The 25097-nt window shown below is 39.1% G+C and overlaps 1 protein-coding gene across 4 annotated transcripts in view; it reads right to left on the reverse strand.

The window, feature by feature from the left end:
• Positions 1 to 514: 514 nt before the first annotated feature.
• Positions 515 to 25097, reverse strand: part of bbs9 (Bardet-Biedl syndrome 9) — a 179107-nt gene continuing 154524 nt past the window's right edge. For 3 of the 4 annotated variants that reach the window (XM_086312178.1, XM_086312176.1, XM_086312177.1), the window contains one exon: positions 515 to 3256. In XM_086312178.1, coding sequence (XP_086168304.1) covers positions 2928 to 3256 — 329 coding nt within the window. In that variant the 3' untranslated portion in view covers positions 515 to 2927. The remainder of the gene's footprint in view (positions 3257 to 25097) is intronic. The other variant, XM_086312179.1, reaches the window with a different exon arrangement.

Below are 25097 nucleotides of genomic sequence, written 5' to 3' on the forward strand. Positions count from 1 at the left end.
ATCAGTATTGTTGTCAACTTTGAGTAGAGTTCTGTTATTTTGACCTCTTTTATTGGCCCAAGATTTTGATTCTTTTTGCATGATTTAACCAATTATGTTTTCCTTCGCTGCTCGGTCCATCACAGATAGTTAGCATCTTCCTCTGCCTTTTGGGTGCTACCGCAGGTGCAAAATGTTTCATCTACATTGTTGTGTTTGTTAGGGGGGAAATTTATAAATATGCAGTACAGCACTTCAGAGTCATACTGCTAGTGATCGCAGATTTATGTAAATTCGACAAGCTGAACGCATTCTGTACTGTACAGGAGACATGGCATGGAGGAGACTGATTGACAGTGGTCTACAGCCAATGAGGACGCAGAACACAATGCGCTGTAAAAAAAAGCATGCGAAATTGCACACAAAAAAATCCGCGAAACAGCAAGAACGCGAAAGGTGAACGGCATTATAGGGAGGGGGCACCGTAGACGGAAATCACACCGCATGTATAAACATTAAAAGTTCACCAAACACAATTACAGCACTACCTTTGATAACTTACAGCTGACTACTTTTATTAGTAAACATTCATAAACATGGTTTATTTCATTCACATCGTTGGTGATCTTGCACCTGCTGCAGACTAATGACAAAGTCGTGACTTATTCTGGAGTACAGAAACTTTCTTTTTTAAATGAACTGTGGCTACAAAAAGCAACCTCGGAACGAGAGCTTGGTAAATCTGCACCACTAATACAACAATTACAAAACCTAATGTACATTATAAACATTCAAGGTATTCAAAACATTGCCATGTAGTACCTTGTGTTCACTGGGAACCCTTTATAACAGCACAAACTTAACCTAATTGTCCTTCTTGACAAGGATGAGCTGATGCTGGTTTCGGCTGATCCGTTTTTACCTCTGCTCAAAGTTTACATTTTAAAATATTTACATACAAAAATAAGATATACACCCTTACTATGTCATTTCTTGATCAGATCAGTCAGCAGTAGCCGTAGGCACTGCTGCAAACAGGGACTCTGTTACACAATACAAACTAAATATAAATTTCCCAGCAGACAGAAGGGCTGAAACTAAACATAAAGACATGATGCTTACAGTTGACTTGTAGAGGAGTGCAGAGCCGCTGGGATTGCTGCTGGCACAGATCATATGGCTGAAGTCTATAAGCTTCAATTCTGACTTAAATATAGCTCAAAGCTATTAAATTTATGCGTTTTAAGTGGATTTGTATGAGTCAGTGTGTCCAAAATTATATATTACAATATAATATCACATATTTGTTTTATAAATCTCTAAACCAGGGACGCAACTATATGTTTTAACAAGTAGTGATTGTTTCGTCTGGGGAAAAAACTCAGTGAACGGCTTTTTGGTTTATATTCAACTGTCCAGACAGATTCGCATCTCCACCCTTCAAGCTCAGTGTTGCACATACAGTATGCTGTAAATTTGATCAGCCAGTACAGACATTTAAATTCTAAGCTGACCAATAAACTCACCAGTCTGTACATGCCAGTTCCAGTATGATAAACTCACCAAAGAGCCTCTGTAATTATCTTATTTTGCGTCTTTTTATGAGGACTGGCTAACTCTATTTATATTGTATATTCTTTTCAAACTTCCCTCTCCTGGTGCCTAAATAATGCATACTTTTTGACTCGATAATTCAAAAATAAGATAAGATAAGATAAGATAACCTTTATTAGTCCCACACGTGGGAAATTTGTTAAAATGTTTGAACATGGTTGCATTTGTGGTGTTTAGAGTAAAGAGAAGATGTTTCTGACTATGAAATGTAAAGGGACCTATGCGCTTAGACAGAAGTGCTGTCGGACATCTTTGGAAACCCCTCCGCACTCACACACACACACATCTACTTTACAAAGACAAGACACGACCCAAAGTAAGACAATATGCAGTGTTGCTCTACTGTAAATGAACTAACTCTTTGACATCATTTAGTACAGTGCAGTAAGACATTTCTTGCTCTGGTGCAAACATCTTGCGATAACATTGCTGTACGCAGCTGTTAAAACCAGCCTGCCCTTCACAATGTTCCTGACTATTTAAGGATGAGCAGAAAAGGCTGGAGTATTAAACTGGCCGTGTAGACTCTGGACTGCCACGCCGCTTTTTCAGGAAACACCCTGTTGGTTTCCATCATGCAAAAACAGTCTCAGGTTCGACCCCACAGCAACAATTATGTGTCCATCAGCCACCGCATGTCCTTGAGTATCCCAGCTTTAAAAAAATAAAACCCCAGGTCGGAGGGGGTGGCGACGGAACCAAATGTAGGATGTGGCCTTGATTTACCCGGAAGCAGCAGGATGGCTGAACGTCTCAGGCGGTTTATTCTTAGTGGACAGACGGGGGAGGCTCAGGCAAGGCCTGGTGCCATGCGAGGGGGCGACAAGGCGGGTGCGACGTCACAGCCAGAAGTAAGCGTGGGCCGGGGCGTGGTTGGGGATTAGGGAGGTACTGGGCTGTGGGTTCAATTGCTGCTGAGGCGGAAGGAGAAAGTCAGCAAAATGTCTGAGAGGAGGACAACTTTGCCTTCCTCCTCACTCTCCGTGGGTACAGTAAAACTACTGGATGTGGTGGATCAGCAGAGTGTGTGTGTTTTTGAGATCAGCTATTACTAGAACATGTAAATATCCCAATAGGAGGAAACTGTTTTGCTGCTAAGACATGTGACCTTGACTGAGTCGATTTACTGTATTTATTGTGTATACTGAATATAAATGTGTATTTGTGTCTGATTGAATTACATGGCTTTGTATATGTTTAAATGTGAACTGTATATAAACACATGTATATTTATATGTACGAGCCCCCAGATGTGCATATTGTATCTGTATATGCTGTTTAGACATGCTTTGTTTCTGTATGTGTGTGCATATTATGTTATCGCACTGTTTCTATTAACCCTCCGCAGCCTCTGGCTCCTTCTTCTTCTCTTTCACTTTAACTGATGATCTCCTGGACACTTTTTTGTCTCCTGCCTCCTTCCCTTCCTTCTCTTTTTCCTTCTCTTTCTTCTCCTTTGATGACTCCTTCTTCTCCTTGGAAGAAGATGATTCCTTCTTGGACTCCTTCTTTGCCTCCTCTTTGGGCTCTTTAGTTGACTCCTTTTTGGATTCCTTCTTCTCCTTGGATGACTCCTTCTTCTCCTTTTTTGTCTCCTTGATCGGCTCTTCTTCTTTTACGCTCGCCTCTGATGGTTCCTTGGACACCTCTTTCTTCTCTTTTTCTAGAGAAGAAAATAAAAAATATGTAAATTTTCTTACATATGATTTAATATCTCTACTTCTTTATTCAAAAACATTACATTCATCACATTCAGTATCAGGTCTCAGCCAAAGTGATGCCGAAGTTGAGAGTGACAAGGGAAGCCTGGGAAGAGCTGTAGAAGCCTGCTGTCACCGTGACCCAAGCGTCAGAGAAGGGTAATAAAAAAGATGGCTAGAGGTTTGGTCTGAAAGATCAGAAGGTCACAAATAGTAAATTTAAGCTTGATTTGACTCTTAGGTCCAAAAAGTCTTAATTAATAGCTAAGCTGAGTCTAAATTGAATTGTCACTTATTTATTCTCACTTCAACTAACTCATGAAGGCCAATCTTGGCATCATAGCAAGTTTAAACCCTTGATTTTAGGCAAGAAGGCAGCTCTTTCCATCCTCACTTTTGAATTAAGATCAAAAAACAGTCCTAAATCCATCCATGTGGCTGCAGTTAACAAGGGGCCTGCAGCCAGAGGAATTAAACTGCAGGCACAGTTGTTTAAGACTGTTAAATTATTAAATGCAATGAATGAGACGGATTAGAAATAAAACAGAAGATGAGCAAAAGTAGTAATTGTATTATTTTGCAAAACCATGTCGATATAAGTGAAACTATTAATTGCACTTATATTATTCATTTAACAAAGTTAGTTGCACTTATATTGTTAGAAAAATCCTAAAACCCCTGATGGTTTAGTGGGTATAAGGAACCCCCAAAATAATGGCATAATGGTACTAGAGAGCATTAATGTGAAAAAAACATCCAGCATCTATCATTTTAAATACCAGTTCAGTCAAACACTCAGTGTAGCTATTACAATAATACGGGGTTATGCTGATGTTGCTTTAAGATGATGATGCTAATGCTATAAAACAAAGATGAGATCAGAGTGGCAGCGGATCCATGCCAGGATAATTGTTTTTCTGCTGTCTGACAACAGGAGCCGAAAAATATGACAATAAAAATTATAAAGTGAATCTGTGACCACAATGTTGTAGAGAGGACTGACTGGAGCAGCTTTCCCACAGGTGGTGGCCTAGATGCAGTTTTGTTGTTTACAAACTGCAAAGAGAATAAAGAAGAAGAAGGGATTTAGCCATGTAGACACACGCAAAGACAATGGTGCTGTTCAAAATGTTAATGGGCCACAGATTCTCTCAGACAACTTTAGATGGGTTGTATTTTAAGTCCATTAGGAGTAAGAATGAGGATTAATTAACGTTTACCCAATCAGCCTGTGTTTTAACAGAGTGATGCAAATACACTGCAACTCCCACGGGTCTTTAAAATTAAGACAAATTGACTGACAACAGCACCTGCTGCATGACAAAGGACCCCCACTTAACTAGAGTCAAGGGTGGGCCCTTGCAACCACAGACACACAGACACTCACACACATGCGCACACACACTCTGCAGCGCTGCCTTCGCTGGATTGGCTTTCTGATAAGGTGATAACGGTACGGGCGTCTGCCAACAAAGAGACACGCTTCTTATCTCCATGAGAATGGAGAGGGTTTTTCAGACTGGAGACTACAGCCTGGTATCTCACTGTGTTTGCGTGCGTATGGAAGCACACACAAGAGCTACCTCTTAGAATATCTGCCAGTGTTTACGTGTGTGGATGAATCTGTCTTTGCATGTATGTGGTGGAGACTACAGACTGCTCCCTAAAGACTGCGCATGTTCACAGACTCCAGAGAGAAGTTCTAATCAGACAGTCCATCGTCTAGGGCTTAAGAAAGAGAGACTCTGGTAGTATGTGTGTGGGTGTGTGTGTGGCAGATGGGTGTCTGTGTGTGCTGCAAATAGCTGAAAAGTTTTTACTATATCTTTTTATAAAATCACACTTTACATTTAAATTAATCCATTAGATCACGCACCGGGCTTTCGGTGTGTGCTAAAAACAAATTAATGCAATAAAAAAGAACTGACTTTGGCTAAAATACCTTAAATCTCTTAATGACTAGAATCGGTAGTTTGGTGTCTTTTTCATATCTTAAGTATGTTGTTTTCTATATTAGTCAAAAGTGGCTAATTTCCTTTAATTGCTAAATCTGCTCACACAGGCAAGAAAATTGAAAACACACATGGATGATAAGACATTAGACGTTATGGTCTGCAGCTTCATTGTTTGAGTCTCTGTTGAACTGTTTAATGGGTGAGGCGGTTGATTAAGCAGCTTGTGTTTCTAAGTACACCCACCCAACCAGGTCTAATTAGATCCAAAAAAACCCACAAAACCCCTTAACTGTGCCGATCCACTTCACGCTCTAACATGCACAAAATCTATCGGCTTCTACAGAACAAGTGAGAACAAATAATTTGGAAGCACAAACAGAGAGAAAGCTGACCGCAAACTGTTCTGCAAAAGAGCAAATTTCCACTTTGGCATGCAAATTCTCCCCCTCCGCCTCTCTCAGTGACCTCAGAAGTTTTATAGTTCAACATGAAAGAAATGTTGGGTGAGGGTGTGTCTCTATCTAAGAACTGCAGCTATAAAGAAATAAAGACCAGAGAGAAAGCACATGCATGTGAAAATAGCAGAAAACATGTACACATCTGTGTTTTTGCAGGTGTGCTACGCCAAAGACACTATGCGCTAATCAATGATTTTCATGTGCATCAACAGCATTGGGGTCTCTGATGGGAGTAATCCTGTAATGACCACCTAATCCCAACTGGATGGTAACTATCTGGCTAGCATTGCAAACACACTTTCTTCCACATCATTCATCAGCAGCTGAGCCAACAGATTCCAGTCTGTGCTTGTAAATGGTAAATGGTAAATGGCCTGTATTTATATAGCGCTTTTCTAGTCCCTAAGGACCCCAAAGCGCTTTACATATCCAGTCATCCACCCATTCACGCACACATTCACACACTGGTGATGGTAAGCTACATTGTAGCCACAGCCACCCTGGGGCGCACTGACAGAGGCGAGGCTGCCGGACACTGGCGCCACCAGGCCCTCTGACCACCACCAGTAGGCAACGGGTGAAGTGTCTTGCCCAAGGACACAACGACAGAGACTGTCCAAGCTGGGGCTCGAACCGGCAACCTTCCGATTACAAGGCGAACTCCCAACTCTTGAGCCACGATCGCCCGTGTTGCACATGTGCATCTGTATCTCTTATGTGCACATTTTTGGGTCTGAGAGATCATTTCATGTGAATAGAGACTCTCTGCAGACGGCAAGACTGAAGTTGACCTTTAAATGATTTTTTAGCATTTTAATTTTAATGTTTTTAATGAACAAGAAGTTATTCACGAAAAGTTAGATGCCTATGACAAATTTCCCATCATTTAGGCAAAGCGTATCAGTGCTTGTATATGAAAGCCAGGAGCTTGTAGAACCACCTTTTGCAGCAGTAATTGGAAAAAAATCATTTGTGTATGACTTTATCAATCTCTTACATCATGGTGGGATTTTGGACCTTTTTTATAACGCTGCTTCATTTGATTGAGTTCTGCAGATATTCATTTATGCAAATCTCCCTAAGTGTCCTGCCACAGCATTTAAATCATGCTGAGGCCTGAAGTTTGACTAAAAACGTCAAAGAATCAAGCAACTTGTTGATTTTTTTTCCCAGCCATTCTGTTGTAGATTTGGTGGGATCACTGTCCTATGGCATGACCATGGCCATCACATTAAAAAAATTTAAGGTAAGTTGATTTATGTGGGTTGACTTTAACCTTTTATTGGTTTGTAGATGTTACCCTCGCAGCATGGTTCTCCTCTAATCAAATTAATATGAGGACGGAATGGCTTATGTATCATCTAATGGATATATTCTACAAAAGGTCACAATGAAAAATTAATTTAATTAAAATCCTTTTAAGATTTGAGAATAAAGATCATCACCAACATAAGAAAAACCACTTGAAAAAAATGTTTTACAAAAAATGTTTGGTTTTTCTCTAGATGAATAAAGGCTACAAAAGACAAAATGTCAGTACAAATGGTTTGACCATTAACAGGAAATTGAGTTCAGCCTGAAACTAAGCCTAGTAGCACCCAAGTCTTAAACCTGGGTCAAACATCTCTGTTTGAAGTCAGAGTTCACAATTTAACCCAATATTGTCCGTTCAGATTAACACTGATGGTAAATCTGTGGCTACAGATGAAGTCAGAACGCACGCAAACAATCATCATGTGAGGCATGGGTCAAACCCTGATATGTTTGGTGTCAAAGGTCCACAGTCCTTACCTCTTAGGTTTGTTTTCACAGCGCAAATAGGTCATACATGTGAATTACAAAAAGGTTGGGCCACCCAGCAATTTAACGTTTTTCTTTTGTGATTAAAAAGATTAACTTGGGTTCTAGCTTAGCAGAAAGCTGGAAATATCTAGCCAGACAGATTTTATTTTTTGTTCTAGGTATTGAGATGTCTATCATTTTTCACTGTTGTGAAAATTTACCTCGTAGTACGTGAGTGAAGGCATATCTTGGGTACTTCAGGACTAAAACCAAAACTTACTGCATGGATAGAGATAAGCAGGAAGAAAGAAAATGTTCCTTTGTAAACAAATTCGGCTTCTAGCAATCATGTAAAATGGGAAACCTGTTATCTGTGAAAGAATTAGGACACTTCAACTTCTTTTGACAAAAACAAATTCAAAATTCAGTTTGTGTTTATCTTTCTTTCTTTCTTTCTTTCTTTTTTTAAATTGCAGGTCAGATACAGTAAGTCTAAGTTGGGAAGATGAAAGATAAAACTTTCCAAATGACCCAAAACAAATCTTCTGCAGTTCTGTGGTGCACTTTGTTGTTACTTCTGAAACACCTCGTGTCCATACTTGTATAAAAGCTAACAGCTAATAATGACCAACATACCACTTTATTTTGCTTCTGTTATAGTTTTGTGGTGCTGAATGGACAGTTCCCTAAAAATGATTTTGCATGCATCTTACAGTTTACTCCTGTTATCATGTATGCTTCACTGTCACAACACTTTTTTCATTAAAGTTCGACTATAATAGATTTAGTGCTGTTAATTTTTTACTTTGTTCATCTGCCATCTTGAATCACTTCATTTTTTAAAGCGTGGTTTCAGTTTTCTGATGCCAGTGTTTTTGAGTCTCATTTCCGTATTCACAAAAAAGCAGGTCTTACAAAAATGTTAATGAACAGGAAGTCATAGTCAGTATGAGTTGTGACAGCAACGACAGAGGATACTTTCATGTAGTCTGAAGCATAAAACTTCTTTGTAACACTTTAAAAATAGAGCAAGCAAATCTGTGGAAACCTTCCAGGCATTTGTATGTCAAAACCATTTTCCAGCTCTCATGAAAACCACCGTCCTGTCTTAGGTTTTCATTTGTACTCTCAAAGCAGGAAATAAAAGTGTGTGTAAAGCCAGATCCTTGTGGGAGCAGTAGCAAGGAGTTGATAAACATTGACGTTGTAAGACAAGAAGTCAGCTCCCCTCCTCTATGGAAACCTAAAGGGGTCAGGTCACATCTTGTCAGTCTGCTACTTCAACAAACTAACAAAGTGGAAGTGTGCAGACTAAACAATGAAGAAACGTGTACTCTACATCACTCATAGCCACGAGGATCGAAGTGACGTTAAGCCCTTTTTGCATGGGACACGAGCTACCTGGAAAGCCTGGTGGTTTTTGTCAGAACTTAAACAGTCACAGCCTTTTTTTTAACCCCATGTGAATCTGCTACAGCTGTGTCTGGATGGGACCTGTTTGGCAGGAAACCAGGGGTAATATATTTCTTGTATTGCACATCATTGGTTAGACCGAATGGTCATTAGGGGAAAAAAATCTATTTTAATAGTATTCTACCAAATTACTTAGGAGGTGTTTCATTTTAGAGAACACACTTTTCTGCAAGAAAAAAAGAAATAATGCAGAAACTAGGTTCCTTAATGACATGATTGCCTTTGTGTGGTTTTTTTAGTAGGTCCTATGTAACTAAGTTATGGAGTGGCGCGTCCCCTCCAACCCTAGTTTGGGTTTCCATATTTCCAAATTCATTTTAGAACATCTTAATTTGAACAAAGACTGTTTATTGGTCCATTGTGGTAACTTAACCTCGGCTGCATGATTATTCTTGTGTCATGAAATCATTTTTTTGTACACATATTACTCAGATTTGGGTTTGTGGTTGCCAGTTCAAATCCCATGATAAACTGTGGATGGGAAAACTGAATGAGCAATACTCTGTGAACACCCAGCTGCTGCAGGGAAGCTGCTGGATGGTACAGGGCAGCTTTCAGTGCTCTACACAGCTGGTATAGAACAGGAAGGTGAACTTTTTTGGAATATAAAGTCATTTTCTTTAGTGTCTTTTCTTAGCCTCTTCATTCTTTAAAACCAAAGTAAAAGATCGTTAGTGGATTTATTAAAGACAAAAAAGGACGAAATAGTTAAATGTATGGCTAGCACAGAAAGATCAGTAATGGGTTTAAATCATCTGCATAGGTGTTTAATAGTGTGGAAAACTACACTGTACACATGATGTCACTAGTGTTAGTATGTTCTGTCCTTCATAAGCAACAGCAAATTTGACAAAAGGGTCACCACTGCACACACTGTAAGCAGTTTTGAGCAGTTTTGAGCTTGAAAAAAAGCTTGAGCTTGTACACAGAAGTTGTAGGTCCCTTTTTGTGGGAACCGGGTTGTAGGATTGTGCTTGCTAAAACTAAAGTGCCTTGACTACCCTGCCTAACGAGGTTCTGAATGACACTGCTTTCTGTACATTAATGTGCTTCACCACCGGAGTTTAGAATGCAACACTTGTTTGTTCCTCACGGAACAAAAACAAAAACCACAGCAACAAAAGTCAGTGTGTTGATTAGATAAGGGGAGTGACGCTATCTGCACCATGTTCAAAGCCCACATGTTCTGCCTGGCTTCACATGTTAGCGACGGATCACGACTCTGCATTCATCTGCAGGCAGCCGTAGTCAAAATAGAGGAGGCCGCACAGATCGCCCGCATCCCGACCCCGTCAGCATGTAGGACAGTGCAGCAGAAACCTGCTGATTTACAGAATCCACTCTGCAGAGTGTGTACGAAAGAGAGGGCCAAGTGCTGACTGATTGGATCTGTGGTGGAGTGTGTGTCTACAAGTGTGCATTTGTAAGTGTGTATGCCTACTCATATGTGTCCGTGTGTGTGCACGTTTGCACCTTCCAGACAAGGCGGTAGAATAGGACACAACAGGATTATGTGAAGTTGAAAAACAAAGCTGTGTGGTCGGTATTGTGGGGAAACGATAGTGTGAGACACGAGAAATGCGACACATATAAGACAGAAAAAGACAGAAAAATCATTTAAAAATATTATTCACAAGCCAGAACATACAAAAACACTAAACACTCTAAACAGATTTACTGACTTACACATGGTGCACTAATTTATTTCCTCTTTAGAGGGTTAAAACTTTGCTTTTCCTTATTTTCTTTTGTATGTTTCCGTCTGTGCATGTATCTCCTCCGAGGCAAATGGTCAGGATTCAGATTGCTCTAGACCCTCAATTTCAAGGTAACTTTCTCTACCTTTGCATCTTTAGGGTGTCATAAAGTGTGAATATCACTGATATACTGCTCTGCTTGTGAGCACATAAGCCCCTCCTACCAGCTGTCCAAACCTTTTGTTTAATGAGGGTCAGCCAATAAGACGAAAGTTTACTTAAAGTGAGGGGGGAAAAGCTAAAATGGTATATTACAGACATTGGTTAAAATGAGGGGATTAACCAACATCCAGTATGAGAAAAGCAGCATCATGTAAACTACTTTGGTCAGAATCAGCTTCATTTTATGATTTCAACATAATTTTTCTACTGAAGAGACAAAAAGCAGACTAAGAGCAATGAAAAGTCAGTGAGAGAGAGAGGAGTTTGACAGCAGCTGGACAGGCAGTGTTTAATACTATTCTTGGTGTGGAATGTGCTGTTGAAGCACAACAGGCCTTTCCATTGGTGGGTGTATGTGTGTATTTGCAGACCACTGACAGCTCAGCTAAGACTGAGCCATACACTACACCTCCCATGGAGCACTACACACACAAACACAAAATGTCTTTGCAAGAAAAAAAGAACACATATTTATGAGAAACTGGTCATTTATACACGGGCACAGACCGGCTATTACTGTAGACTGTTATTCACGTGATGATGGAGGATGTCTTCACCAAATGATATTGCTATAAATATTCCTCAAGCAGACAAAGGAGTAGTGAACCTGTGTTTAAAATCTTAATCCCTATAAATCATTTATTGAGTATAAATAGTTTTAATTTAAATAAAGAAGTAAAAATAAAAGGCCAACCTCTTTGGGACTAGAAAAAATAAGTGGTTGTCCAGTGATTGCATTGCACTCTCAACCTCTTGGCAACCACTTTCTATCACAACGCAGTTTCACAGGTCACCAGGTGGGAGGCAATTTGTTTCCACTTGCAGTCTGACTTAGATTGACTACAACCAGTTGCAGACAGATTGGTGAAGGTTTTGTGGGGATGAACAGAAAAGTATTTGACCAGCATAATATAATCTGCAGTATGATCATTGCTTTAACAATGTAACAGATAGCTTTAAGATGGCCTTAAGATGTTTATGATGATGTTAATTTTGTATTCCAGGTGCAGTTATAACTATTTTATACATATTGCATATCTGTGCTTATTTGAGTTGATGTTCAGGTTCATTAATGGTTTTGAGCTTCATCTAGTGAGAGTGTCTAGGTGATACATGCTGAGGGAAAACTAGAACATAGAAGGAATTGCAATACATGCTTACAAAACACTTATATCAGGTCATTTTATATTAAGGTTTTAGTAGAGGTTCTTGGTTAAAACATTTATTTAGTAGAAGACATACACATAGTCTCAGTGAGCCTCTGTCCTGGTGAAAGGTCAGAAGTGCAACAGGTGAATTGAGAAAGAGCATTTGAGGACGAGACACAGACAGTAGGAGGTGAAGAGGTGACACAAAGAGCATGTGAGGTCAACACATACACACATATTAGTTAGACTTATTTAGAGGAGAGATTAAGTTATGTCTCGACAAGAAAGAGGAACAATTCATTTTAAGATAAGAACGGAAAGTACCAAGCCATGAAAATAGAAGATGATTTTCTGGGTGAAAAGTCATGATGATGTTGATCTGATCTATGTATAAAATGTACCGGTGACGCATGAAGGGGCGTCAGTAAACAAACCCTGATGTTATAAAATAATTGTTTGTGCCTTAGTAAGTCGAAGATCAATTGCTGTTTTCAGTGATCTTCCCACGTGTGAATTAAAATCTTCGTTTGACTTCACCCGGCCGGACCAGTGTGGTTATTTTTCGATCACCTCTTGTACCCTTTCTCAATTCTTGAATCTTAACAGTTTGCAAATAATCACTGCCTAATTTATAAACACAGACAGACTGTCAACACATTACAGTTGATCTGAGTTAGTCTGCACCAATGAAGCCAACTCACATGCACTGCTTCTCTTTGTAGTAGTTGACTTGACTCAACTGGTTGTATTCTGGTTATTTTCCATATAAGAAAAGTTGCAGAGTGCCTATGTCATCTTACAGTTAAATTGTTGATGAGGATTATTAACCAGGCAACAGGTGGGATTTAAAATACTATTGTTACTTTAAATTTGGGCATTTGCTATAGCAATGGACACATATGTTGTCAGATAGGTCACACAAACTAGTTTCAAGATTTGACTCGCAAAAATGTGTTATTCTGAACAGCATAAACCACCTAAGCTACTTTTCTACTTTATTTATTTGCACATCAGTTAGGGACTTAGACCCTCACAGATTTATTAATATGGAATTAGTACATTTATTACTGAGCAAAAAACAGAGCAGAGGGGAGATGGGAGTTAAAGAAAACTGGAAAAGAAAGGGAAATGCTGAGGTTTGTGTAATAACAGCATGAATTAAGGAAGAGACACAGACAGAGAGGAAGATGGTAATTCATGTTTTTAAAATGAGACAATAAAAGAGAAAAAAGAAATGAGAGACAAAGATTTATAGAGCGAGAGAGAGAGAGAGAGAGAGAGAGAGAGAGAGAGAGAGAGAGAGAGAGAGAGAGAGAGCGCAAGACTGACTGAGGCTGCTGCTTCCATTGCTTGCTCTCTCTCTCTGGGTGTGGTATAGTGGGTGGGTTCATTCCCGTGGTCAGCTAAGATATTTTCTCTCTGCTCAGCTACGCCCTGCCACTAACCAGCATGCAGGCACACACACATCCACACACAAACACACACATAATGTACAGAAAAATATACAGTGGCCAGGCCGAAGAACCAGTCTTTTGGCCTGATACAAAAGGACATGAAGTTTTCCAAGTCTGGTGGTGACACAAAATCTCTTCCTCTCTGTCCCTCGCATACACGGACTGATTCGCACAAACACACAGATGCACACATACACGCCTCCGTCAACTTCCTCGGCACTCTCTGCACTCTGCCTTAAATACAGCCAACCACATCAGAAAGGGCATTTACAAAACTGGCTAACTTACACACACACACACACACACACACACACACACACACACACACACACACACACACACACACGCATACACACATAAGCTCAGTTTGCAACACATCTCGTATGAACATATGTCATGACCCACACACATAAGCATGATGACAATTTGCATATGTGAACACAAACACTCCAAAAACATAGGATGCAAAATCTAGTGTTTGTATGTGTTGGCTTTGATGTTTTGTTCTGCCCATTGTTCTGCTCTGAGACACAACAGTTCATCCCTGAAGAGTGTTTGAACACCCACACACACAAATACCCGCATGCACAGTATATATATAAGGTGGATACCATCTACACACACAGTCAGCACACAAAAATAGCGCAACAAGAACTTGTCTAGTTCGTTTTTGCATGTAGAACAAAGAGAAAAAACCTAAATCATTTTACACTTTATTTTCATATTCATACTTCTGTCAAACTTTATCAACTCTACACTTGCACAAAGATTTTCAAGGTAACTGGAGATCACGCCAAAGTCCTGTGGATCTCTTTGCAATGATGTGTATAATGAATGGATTGCATTGAGATCAGGACTTCTTTCTGTCAGATGTCCTTCTTAAAGTATTGCATAGACATGTGTACCTAAAATTACACACAATTCTAGACTGATATCAACCAGAGGTGTCAACTCCTTACACACTGTTTCCATCTGCAGTCTAACATTGACTCTACCTAAATTGATTTCCAGTGGGTGTGATTTTCCAGTCACTAGAGACCAACATATCCACCCAAATTTCATCATTTCAAATAAACTCGCTTCAGCGGGCCTTGAGATTGGAGTGGCGCAAGCTAAAAATGATTCAGGATGTTCCTGCATTTGTTTGTCATTCCTTGGTGTTGCCAAAAACAAGTGAGAACAGGCCATGTTGCACCACATTGCTTGACAACAGCTTGTCAACAGCATTAGTCCTGCCCAGTGTGATGAATGGCAAATCCTTGGTCTACCATGGCTGCTAGTAGACACTGGAAAGTAGAATAAAGTATCCTTTCAAGTGCTTTACGACAGAATGCTAAAAACATAACAACAAATAGCAACCCAAAAGTAAACCAAAAACCTAAAATATCTTATAAGTGAAAAAAATTATGTTCAGCGACCTGGTTCCTGACAGAAGATCTAGCAAAAGTGGGAAGAGAACCCAGGGTTTCCATTACCTTAGACACAAGTCTGTCAGTGGCACAAACAAGGACTTCTGTTATTTAAATATTAAGTGAGAGAAAATTGTCTGCTACCAACGTTTAATAGGGTCTAAGAACCTATAAAATATCTTTAACTTGGGTCCTAAAGAGACACACAGCTGAATTAACGTCCTTAAAATGCTCGATATGTGCTAAAAAGGGAGCAGCTATAAACCGTAAGGGCCCAAAACAGAATCTAGTGGCATGCCATAGGCAAGAGAAGTGAGAGACCCATAGAAAAAGATTGTTGTGTCAGATGTGATGTCTTTGAGCAAAGATGCAGCTAAAATGTTGACAACAGGCGGATTCTTTCACTGAATTTAATGATTTGACCAGATGAGGCACAGAAACGGGTAAGAAACTTTCAAAATCCTTTCTATAAGCACAGTCCTTTACATTGATACATTCATGCCACTTACGCAGACAAAAATATGCCCAGTGTGCATTTGTTAAAAATATAATATGTGCATTTGAAAACAGCCAGTCTGGTCAAGCCCTGTACACTGACACACACATGTTCACACTGTGAATGTAACAGGGCGATGAAACGTGAGCTTTCTTACTATCTGTTCAACCCAGAAACACATAAATAATATGTAGTTACTGAAGAAACGATTAAATTCGTAACCAGAATCTCACAGGTTTTAGATATTAAATAATTATTTTGTCACTCAGTCTTTCTATTAAGGTTCCAAAGAAAAAGCTGGTATGCAGTGGATAAAGTGATAATCAGGAGTCTTCCTGAATGTATAATTTTAGCAGTGCCCACAGAGGAACAGTGCTCTTGTTATGCTGAGATAATATTAAAATTGGTGTATAATGGAACATTTTAAAAAAATAATAATTTTCTTAAATCCAGTGGAGAGTAACGATGACAGGTGACTTCTTTCTTGTACAATCTGTTCTTCTTCATGTCCATGTTTCCAAAAATTGTGCTGCACAGTATCTTTACAGTCCCTCCATTAAGAGATTAAACTGTTTCACAAGGTAATTTTTCCCAACTATTTGGCATCAACAGTACGGCTAAAAGCCAGTTTGATCTGAAACAATAACACTGTATCATAGTGGGCTTTTTTCCATTTCCTGTAAAGCGGTCTGTTGGATTGGATCTATTCTCAACAAGTTTATCCAAGTGGCAGAGATGTTTAATATTACAGATACTAACACTAAAACTTGAATTACAGCTTTGCAGCTGCATGCCTGAACCAGCCAGTCAAGTGGTAGCTTATATCATTTTTTGGTAATGGGAGAAGTTTCCTGAGGCAAATTTTGATTTATGATAGAAATATATCTGAATCAAAACTTGAACTAGCTAGATGATTTGTATGGGTTCACGTGGTTTGTGAAGCAATGACGGTATGCTTCAAATAAAAATGTGTGCAACAAACTCTAAAACACGAATGCTTTGCACAAATCATAAAAGGTGCAGCACAGAAGATCTATGGAATCACAATTTCCCCTTCTGTTTCTGAGTTATGGCGAAAACAATTTCTTTTCAGAACATTATGATTATCACATTGAAACTATCCTATTACATTTCTGGGTTATTTTATTTCTCAAGTGCCTGAATCCTTAATTTATGGACAAAAAGGCTTTTCTTAAGTCACAGTCTTTGACTACTGAATGCTAGAAATTTTGAGTTCAAGTTGATGTTTGTGTCAGACATTATAAAATTCCCTCAAGGCATTTCTGAGATATCTCATTCACAGGAATGGGAGTGATGGACTGCAGCAATTGGACTTATCTGTGTTTTCTGCTCCCACCTTTGCAGTACTGCCACAACAAGTGATGATAAAGGGAAAGGCACCAAGGATAGGAGCCAAGTTCCCCTGACAATATATTATCAAAATCCATCATGGCTGCTGCCATCTCTACATCATATCTGACGGGATCATTGTTATTTATTTCAGTATCTCATTCAGTAGTTCTTTGTTTAGTTTTGTTTTTGACAGTCTGTGACATGGGCATGAACCCATTAAGAACCCTTGTATTTCTAATATTTCACCTCACAGATGTTAAATTTACAGCTTATCCTGCCAGTGCCCCCACACTAAGTCTCTCCTGGGTGACAGCATCAGTGAAACTCCCACCATGTGAAATATAAATGGAAAGAGCAGAACCAGCATGGCTGTGACCTTGGCTTCTCTTGAAACAAATTAAAAAAATATTTACAGATATTTTGAGACCTTTTCATATTTCAGGGCACTCGGTGTTTTCCTTGTCACTCATGCAAAGCGGAGGGAGGAAGGGGCAACACCCAGGCTGGCTAGCCACAGACAGAGCACCCTGCTGGGGGAAACCCTGCACACAGACACCCTCTTCCTCAACCTCCCAACCAAGCTGAAAGACCCCTGAGGACCTGAGGGACACCACAGTGTATATACAGGTAGACTTTACAACATGTACACAAAACCGCTTGAGTGCCTACAAATTAAATGCTGAAAGAGTCTTTCATACTCACATATTTACGCACAATAAACCGCAGCAATGGAAATGTATTACACATACACCACGCACACAATTAACGTGGGAAAACTGTGACTTCATAACTAGTCTGTCATAAAAAAATACTACCATGAAAACAAACAACCGCAGTAAAAAGATAAATGTATTCTTCAGCCTGGAAACAAAATTCAAAACACAGTACAAAATAACATCCATGTAGGAAATGTTCTGATGCATTCAAGGATATCACATGATCCTCATCAGTGAGGGAGAGTTAGCTTAGGGAGAGTGTGCTCCTTCCTTCTTTCTCTTATCCTAAAATCTCATATCCTCCTTAGCCCACCACCTTTTACCCTCCGGTTTCTCCCTCATCTTTTACTTTTCTTTGCTTGTGTTTCTTTCTCTTTTTTAATCCTCAATTCCAGCCTCCTTCCTTTTCTCGTGGCTACTCCATTTTTTCCATTTTGCATTTTTGTTCACCTGTTTTATTTTTTGTTTCTTTGTCTCTCTCCATTCCTCCTACCTCCTTCTTTGCCTTCCATATATGCACCTGTTTGGTTTCCTTTTAGACGCTGCAGCAGCTCTGGCTCGGTGAGCATGTGTTTATTAAATGTACTGTGGTAAACCACCATTTGTCCTCCTACTCATCCACTTAACTTCCCCTGCTGAAGATACATTTTACCTTGCCACATCTCCGGCAGGAAAGAAGGAAAGGGAGAAAATGCAAAGTATTATGACTCCCACTGATTAAAAACAAAAGAGGCTTTATTCTTGAAAACAAGAGCTCAGACAGCTCTCTTTTCTCACCAAAAGCCACAAGCATTCAAAAATGCCCGCATAACACTTTCATTCTTCAGTCAAAGACTTTAGTTTTAAACCACTATGGCTTCCAAACTATGACCTAAGGTAATAATAAATAAATAAACATCAGTACTAAAAAGACCAGTAATAATTTTGATAACTGATTGCTTTTCTATCAAGTATTGCTAAAAATGGTCTAATTGAAATCTAGTAAATTTCAAATTCCAGTATACAAAACAACAGGTTCTTATGGAACTGTGGGACCATAGGAATCTCTTTAAAGAAGACACTCTTTTAAAGGTAAGGTAATTCCCTGTATTGCACATTTAGCTGGTTGTATAGTGAATAAACTGACAATCTTATGAAGTGTTACCTGATTTTTAATTACCAACTGCACTTATTAAAAAAAAGAAAAAACTGCATTTGAAGTAAAGTTAGATGAACTTGCTCTGCCTCAAAATATGACACATGTTAAAGAAGCTTGTTTTCATTCTATTGCATGGTAATTTAATATTTTTCTACGGTTTTCAGTTCCTTAAGGCCAAATAAAACATCATAAATGACAGACTGACAGTGTGAGTGCAAACTGTTCAGGGATCCTTCACACACTGTGTTTGTGTGAATTTCTGTGTGGTATAAAGTTTGCCAAAATTATGTCTGACTGATTTACCCAGCATTAGTAAACCGCACGTAGTCCACACACATATACACTCACCGACGCGTGCGCGCAAACACACCAAATTTACTGCAAACACACTTTATTCCAGGGAATTAACTGGTGGAAAAGTTCTTACAAGAAACACATGGGGCTCTTTCATAAACACACAAACACACCAGATTAATTCCACAAACATACTTTAAGTAATGCTCAATATAATTTCAGAGGTAGTCACTTATTTTAATGACATTTTACCTTAGAAACACACACACACACACACACACACACACACACACACACACACACACACACACACACACACACACAACATTAGCTTAGTAAAAAGGTGAGAATCAATTAAGCTGATATAAACACTGTGATGTTCTCATTGCCATGGGGGTGTCGTGGGGGCCACATACACATTTACACACATACATGAACACACAGGTAGCAAACATCCTCCACTGTGTAATCACACAGTAACTTTGCTCACTCTTTACTTTCACGCTTCAGTTTGAGCTCCCTCCTCCTCCCCTTCTGCTTCCTCTCATTGCTCTCTCCCTCTCTCTCTCTCCTGCTATCTCCTCCACACCAGCAAACTCTCAGTTGTATGTAAATTGTTGCTGCAGCCCTGTAATCACAGTTCAAAACAGCCGACAACACGGCCACTGCTGTGAACGTGAGCCATACTGTAAACAGAAGCAGGAACATCACAGCTGATTGTAAATGCAATAATTTAGATAAAAGTGGCTATTTATAATTAATTATCACAGACTTTTAGTCAACTTCAGCATCATTAGAGTGCTGAAGGTCAAACATCACAGACCTTATACTTTTGTCAATTAGCATGAGTCTGAGACGTAGAAGAACCATTTTAACCTACTCATGCAGACGGAGACGTCTGTCACTTTGCAGAAAAGGTGCAAAAAAATGATGATATAAATATATATTTAATTAATGAATATACAGTGTCTGCTTCTTCTTAGCATGTATAAAAAGCTGCCTAGTATATATGTTTGTTTTATTCTTGAAATTGATGTATGATGGTAATTATTAAAGTGCATATATAATATACACATCATTTGACTACACTATCACTGTGCTGCAACTTTTATTTTCAGTTCCACAGCACTCAAATGAAGCAAATATTTTACATTAGTAACTTATTTGTTGGTTTACAGCCACTCTCATCTAAGACCAGCGTTTGAGAAGCAGAAATGAGTGGAAAAGAGTGGAAAAAAAAATACCAAGAAGGTCAAACAGTGAGTTTACAATCTCCACATCTTTGGCAAACTCATCAAATTTCCTGTTACCACAGGTGTGACTGTGGGTGGTTCAAGTGTTTAAGTGATCCAGAAAAATATACTGGTCACCAGAGTTTGTGCACACTTACACACACAGGCAGGGTTACGCTGGATGTATAACTACAGAATGTGCTCACTTTTAGTTTGCATACACATTCAAAGTAAGTCAGCCACACCCACATACCACACACACACATTTACACTGGCTACTCTTGCAGGCCATGCCTCATTGCTTCTATATTTAAAACAAGCTTCTGCAAATAAATAAATAAATAAAATAATAGTAATAATTAAAGAAATAAAAATTTTCATGAATCTTTGCAAAATCAGTTTCACTGTCTTTTCTAAAAACTGTCCATTAGCACATCTACCTTCTCTCATCGTCACCATTAAAAAACAGGAGCGTGCAAAAGTTTGTAGAGGTAAAAGATAATGTGATAATGCCATGAAAATGCACTGTATGTCTGGGCTTGTAGTAATGCTGCATAATTATTTGTGATTCCTTCCTATAATATGGCAGGATTGCATTGATGATACTCCAGTTCAGGGTTTGCACACTGCACTGTATTCTTTTTGACTTCTGATCACCTCACAATTTGCATCAAAAGGATGGAAAAATACTGCATAAAGCACTACTTCTTATGCAGAACATCTACACAGATATTGAAACTATGTCACAAAGTGAAGTGACAACTTGACAAAAAAAGCAACTGGAATTAATATTCTGTCATAAATCAATAGCATTATGGAAAAGTCAAACTTCGAGACAAACCAAAATATACAAACTCAGAAAGACTGCAGAAAATTTGTGAAAGATGCATTAAAACCTAAGAGAAACATTTTGTTTTCTCAGAGCAGTTTTGCATCTAAGGGCAACTTCTACAATGGCTGCAACTGTAAACACACAGACAAGTGATTAATCTGACCACTCCTGCTCTTGGCAGTGTGTTTCCGCCAGTAAATCTGGGCTCTGGTGGCAGTCTGCATTCCACAAACGCACACATACATCATGCACAAACTAACAAGGCCAAATTTAATGAATACAACTCACACATTCAGATCCACCCATGCACACACCTGCAGAAAAATACACATTTGACCAAAGTATGCTTCTGTCAGTACAAGCATAAAGCACACACCTGGTAAATTTACAGTTATGTGCTCCTGTTACACAGTGAAATCTCATGCTGGCAATGTTTATATCTGATGATCTTTTTCAAGGAAATTCACTTTTTTTCTTCTTTTTTTTAATAAAAAAAAACACCTTACCAGAAAAGCATTACTTTACTGCATGACATACAGCAGCAATAGTTTATGTTTAGGTAGAAGAAAGTGCCTTACATGATGTTATTAATTGTCACTCACTAATAGCTACTGGTGTTCCTATAAGGAGCTGTGTTTAAACAACATAGCTAGCTGATATTATAAATTGGCCCAACACAGTCTTTCCAGCATGCACAAGGTATCCTTTAGTGTTGTTGCTTTAAAGCTCTGGCCGCAGCTATACTGGCTGCTGAGAGATAATAATCATGTTTAAAAGAAGTGCAAAATCTTTGTTGACGTGGTTGGATAGCTAGACAGAAAACGCTGGTTGATGTCCCATCATGACCTTTATCTTACACATAACTCACTGGTTTGGTTTAAGAACAAAAAAACTATTTGGTTAGGTTTTCGTACTGAAATCCTCTTGGTCTGGGCTAGGAAATGAAAAAGAACCTGCTCACCAATAAATGGTAAGTTTCCAGTGTTGGACCACTTTCGATATAACTATAAACATTATGTGAGATTACTAGGGGTGAGTGAATCAATCCAAAATACCAGTGCCAACATTAGTATTGATATCATATCGATACGAAATGATGGGATCAACAGTTTGGCTTCTCTCTGTATTCCATGTGTTGCTCCAGTTTCATTAAAAGTAGACAGGTCTGTGCAAACACTGCTGCTCTCACATCTCCAAGCAGACTTTTCTCCTTTTCCTCCTCTGCTGTTTTTTGTTGTTGTGCTGTAATATGACTGAGCAACGCTGAGCAGACAGATGAATGCTGCAGTGACATCTGTATGAAGGCTATTTGCTACTGTGGCAACATCAACAATTTACAAGAAAACATGAAAAAGAGAACTCAGAGTGAAGAGAAAAAAGAGGAAACGGAGGAAAATCTTTTAGACAGACCCAGACCCCTGGCACAGAGGCAGAAGCCACTGGCAGATCCCTTTCAGAGAGGCAAATAATATCCAGCTAGCTCATATAGTGGTGAAATTGATGTTTGACACATGACTTGGATCTTCAGTATTACTTAATGTTAATTTTCAGAGTGTGACTGGTAATGACAGGTCTTACTTTAGGAGATGATTTCCCACCACTGAAACGTGTTGCATTACTTACTTCAGTGGAACTGAAAATAATCACCTCAAAACATTCCATTTGTGTCAACTCAAGTCAAGACAAGGCAATTTATTTTAAATGCACATTTGAAACAACAGAAGCTGATCCAACATCATTTCCAGGCCAACCAAAAACAAAAAACTGGAATGTAAATGTAAAATTTTCAAAAGCTGAAAAATTGTGAAAAATGCATTTTGTTGTGTTAACAAATTAACAGCAGAAAGCAAAAATCACAGTCAGTTATTTGGTCATTAAAATGCAGTTGGCAATACTGGCCCTGCATTTACTTTTTAAATGTATTGCATTGATACCAAATGATGCAGTATGACCCCACTAATCATGACATCTACATTTTTACTTTTTTGCTGCTTAGCTCTAGCAGTCCAGAAACTGAAGGTGTCCTAAAATTTTGTTTTATCAGCATGAAGAGATAAAGCTTAAGTTGCAAATTTCAGACCTCAGATCAGCATCTACATTTGTGTATGGCAGTGTATTTATACTACAAGTGAGGATTTAGATAAAAAGTAACTGCAGCACGTATCCAGGGTGTGTAGGTTTTGTGTTGTGGCCAGTGTAGTCTAATTGTAGAGGGAAGTGTCTGGCAGTCTGCCTGTCCTCTTTTGGCCCAAGGATACTCATCATAACAAACCAGTCGTGCATCCTATCATTTCACAACACCTCACATACGTTCAAACATACCAAAAAAAAAGCATCAGACAAACTACAAAGAACTGCACAACGCACTCCATTCCTTAAATAAGTTTAACAAAAGATCACACAGACGAGCCAAAAGCTGCGTGCTACTGAGCTCATTGTTTGCACTGTTTGGCTAATTTATTTTAACCTTAGCTAATCTAATCAAGGGAGGCAAAAGCCTAAATACACACAGTCTCACGCAGAGTACTAAATTTATAGTTTGAGATAAGGTTGGGAGCTAAACAGGAAACAGGAAGTATGTGGAATTGTGGGAACAAACAGACTGTCAACCCTACTTCGGCTGGCACACAGTGTGGCTGCCCACACACCGAAAATGACTCACTGGCAATTTGCTAATGTAGCAGAGCAAGAACTTGGAGAGAGAGATACTTTGGTTTTCAAATGAAGAGTGACGTTAATCTGTAATTTAACGTTAGCTTTAATTTTAGCCTCATCACATACACACTATGTGCACTGTGTGGGGTATCTGAGCCTTTTTAGTCCAGAGAGCTGGTTAGTATGGCCAACAATTAGAGCCAGAATAACTTATCAGTCTGTGTAATTTATGATGACATTTCTGCTCCAAAATTAAAACTTCTTTTTACTGAACATACAGCAGTAAAATGGACCACTTATTTTCACCATTTCCATCCTCGTATTAAAGACACCACAACTTCTGGGGCATGCCTTGCTTTGGCATCATTTTGGTTTGTTGTGTGTACAAGTTTACAACCTAGGGAACCTTTATCTCTATTTCAGCTGGTTGCAGCAGATGTCTGCCCCTCCCTGATTCTGCCGGAGGTTCTTCCTGTTAAAAGGGAGTTTTTCCCATCCACTATCACCAAGTGCTTGTAGAAGCTCATCTGATTGTTGGGGTTTTCTCTATATTATTGTAGGTCGTTATCTTACTGACTGCTGTTGTGATTTGCTGCTGTATAGATAAAACTGAATTGAAATGAAAAAAAACTTTGAAAGAAAACTTATTTCTCTTCCTGTTTCAAATTCTTCCATTCCTGCACCAGCACTGACATTTGTTTTGTTTTTTTTACTGAGCAGTAACACCCATTGATCAGGAGAAGACTGCTGTGAGTCCTGCACACCTCAAGCGCCAGCAGAAGCAGTGACTGTCAGAGTTGGCATACGCAAAAGCCAACATAGTGACCATGAATGAGGCTTTACGGTGATTTTGAAATGGTATGACTACATAGTTTGTCCAGCAGAGCCATTTCATCATTTATAACAAATGTAGCAGAGCATGCATCATTGGTGAGCAGACAGATGGTGGTGTAGAATAAAGTGGCCTTTTTAAAACTTTTAGCTTGATGTTCAAAGTGCTATTATATGACTCATAATGTATTTATGAGTCAATACCTTTCTCGTTGATATTTACATAGCACACAATTTTTCTTCAATTTTAAAGTGACAAACTGCTACATGCCTCTATAGGCATTAGGGATAACAGACATCAATGCAAACCTAGGTGAAGGTGCTCAAGACTTTAGGCCCTTTTCCATTAGTACCTACCAGGACTGACTCGCCACGGCTGTCAGGGTTTTCTATTAGGTCATAGTACCTTGTACCAGGTACCCAGCAGCAGGTATATAGTCTCCTTAATGTCCATCTTTGTTGTAACATTCGTGTCGCATACTAATTACGTCACAGGAAGCTCAGCTGCTTTGCTATAATGACGACAAACCACCCATATTAGGTGGTACTCAATTGTAATTAAAAACCAGTTGATCAGAGTCGAGCCGCAGTGAATTGTGGTGAGTCAATCCAAGTAGGTACTAATGGAAGAGAGGCTTTTGTGCTATGGCTTATCTTCA

Source organism: Aulonocara sp. 'chitande type north' Nkhata Bay, linkage group LG11 (assembly GCF_057382095.1).
Source record: "Aulonocara sp. 'chitande type north' Nkhata Bay isolate Kocher_YH1m ecotype deep benthic linkage group LG11, A_spYH_male_GT1.1, whole genome shotgun sequence".
Lineage (NCBI taxonomy): Eukaryota > Metazoa > Chordata > Actinopteri > Cichliformes > Cichlidae > Aulonocara > Aulonocara sp. 'chitande type north' Nkhata Bay.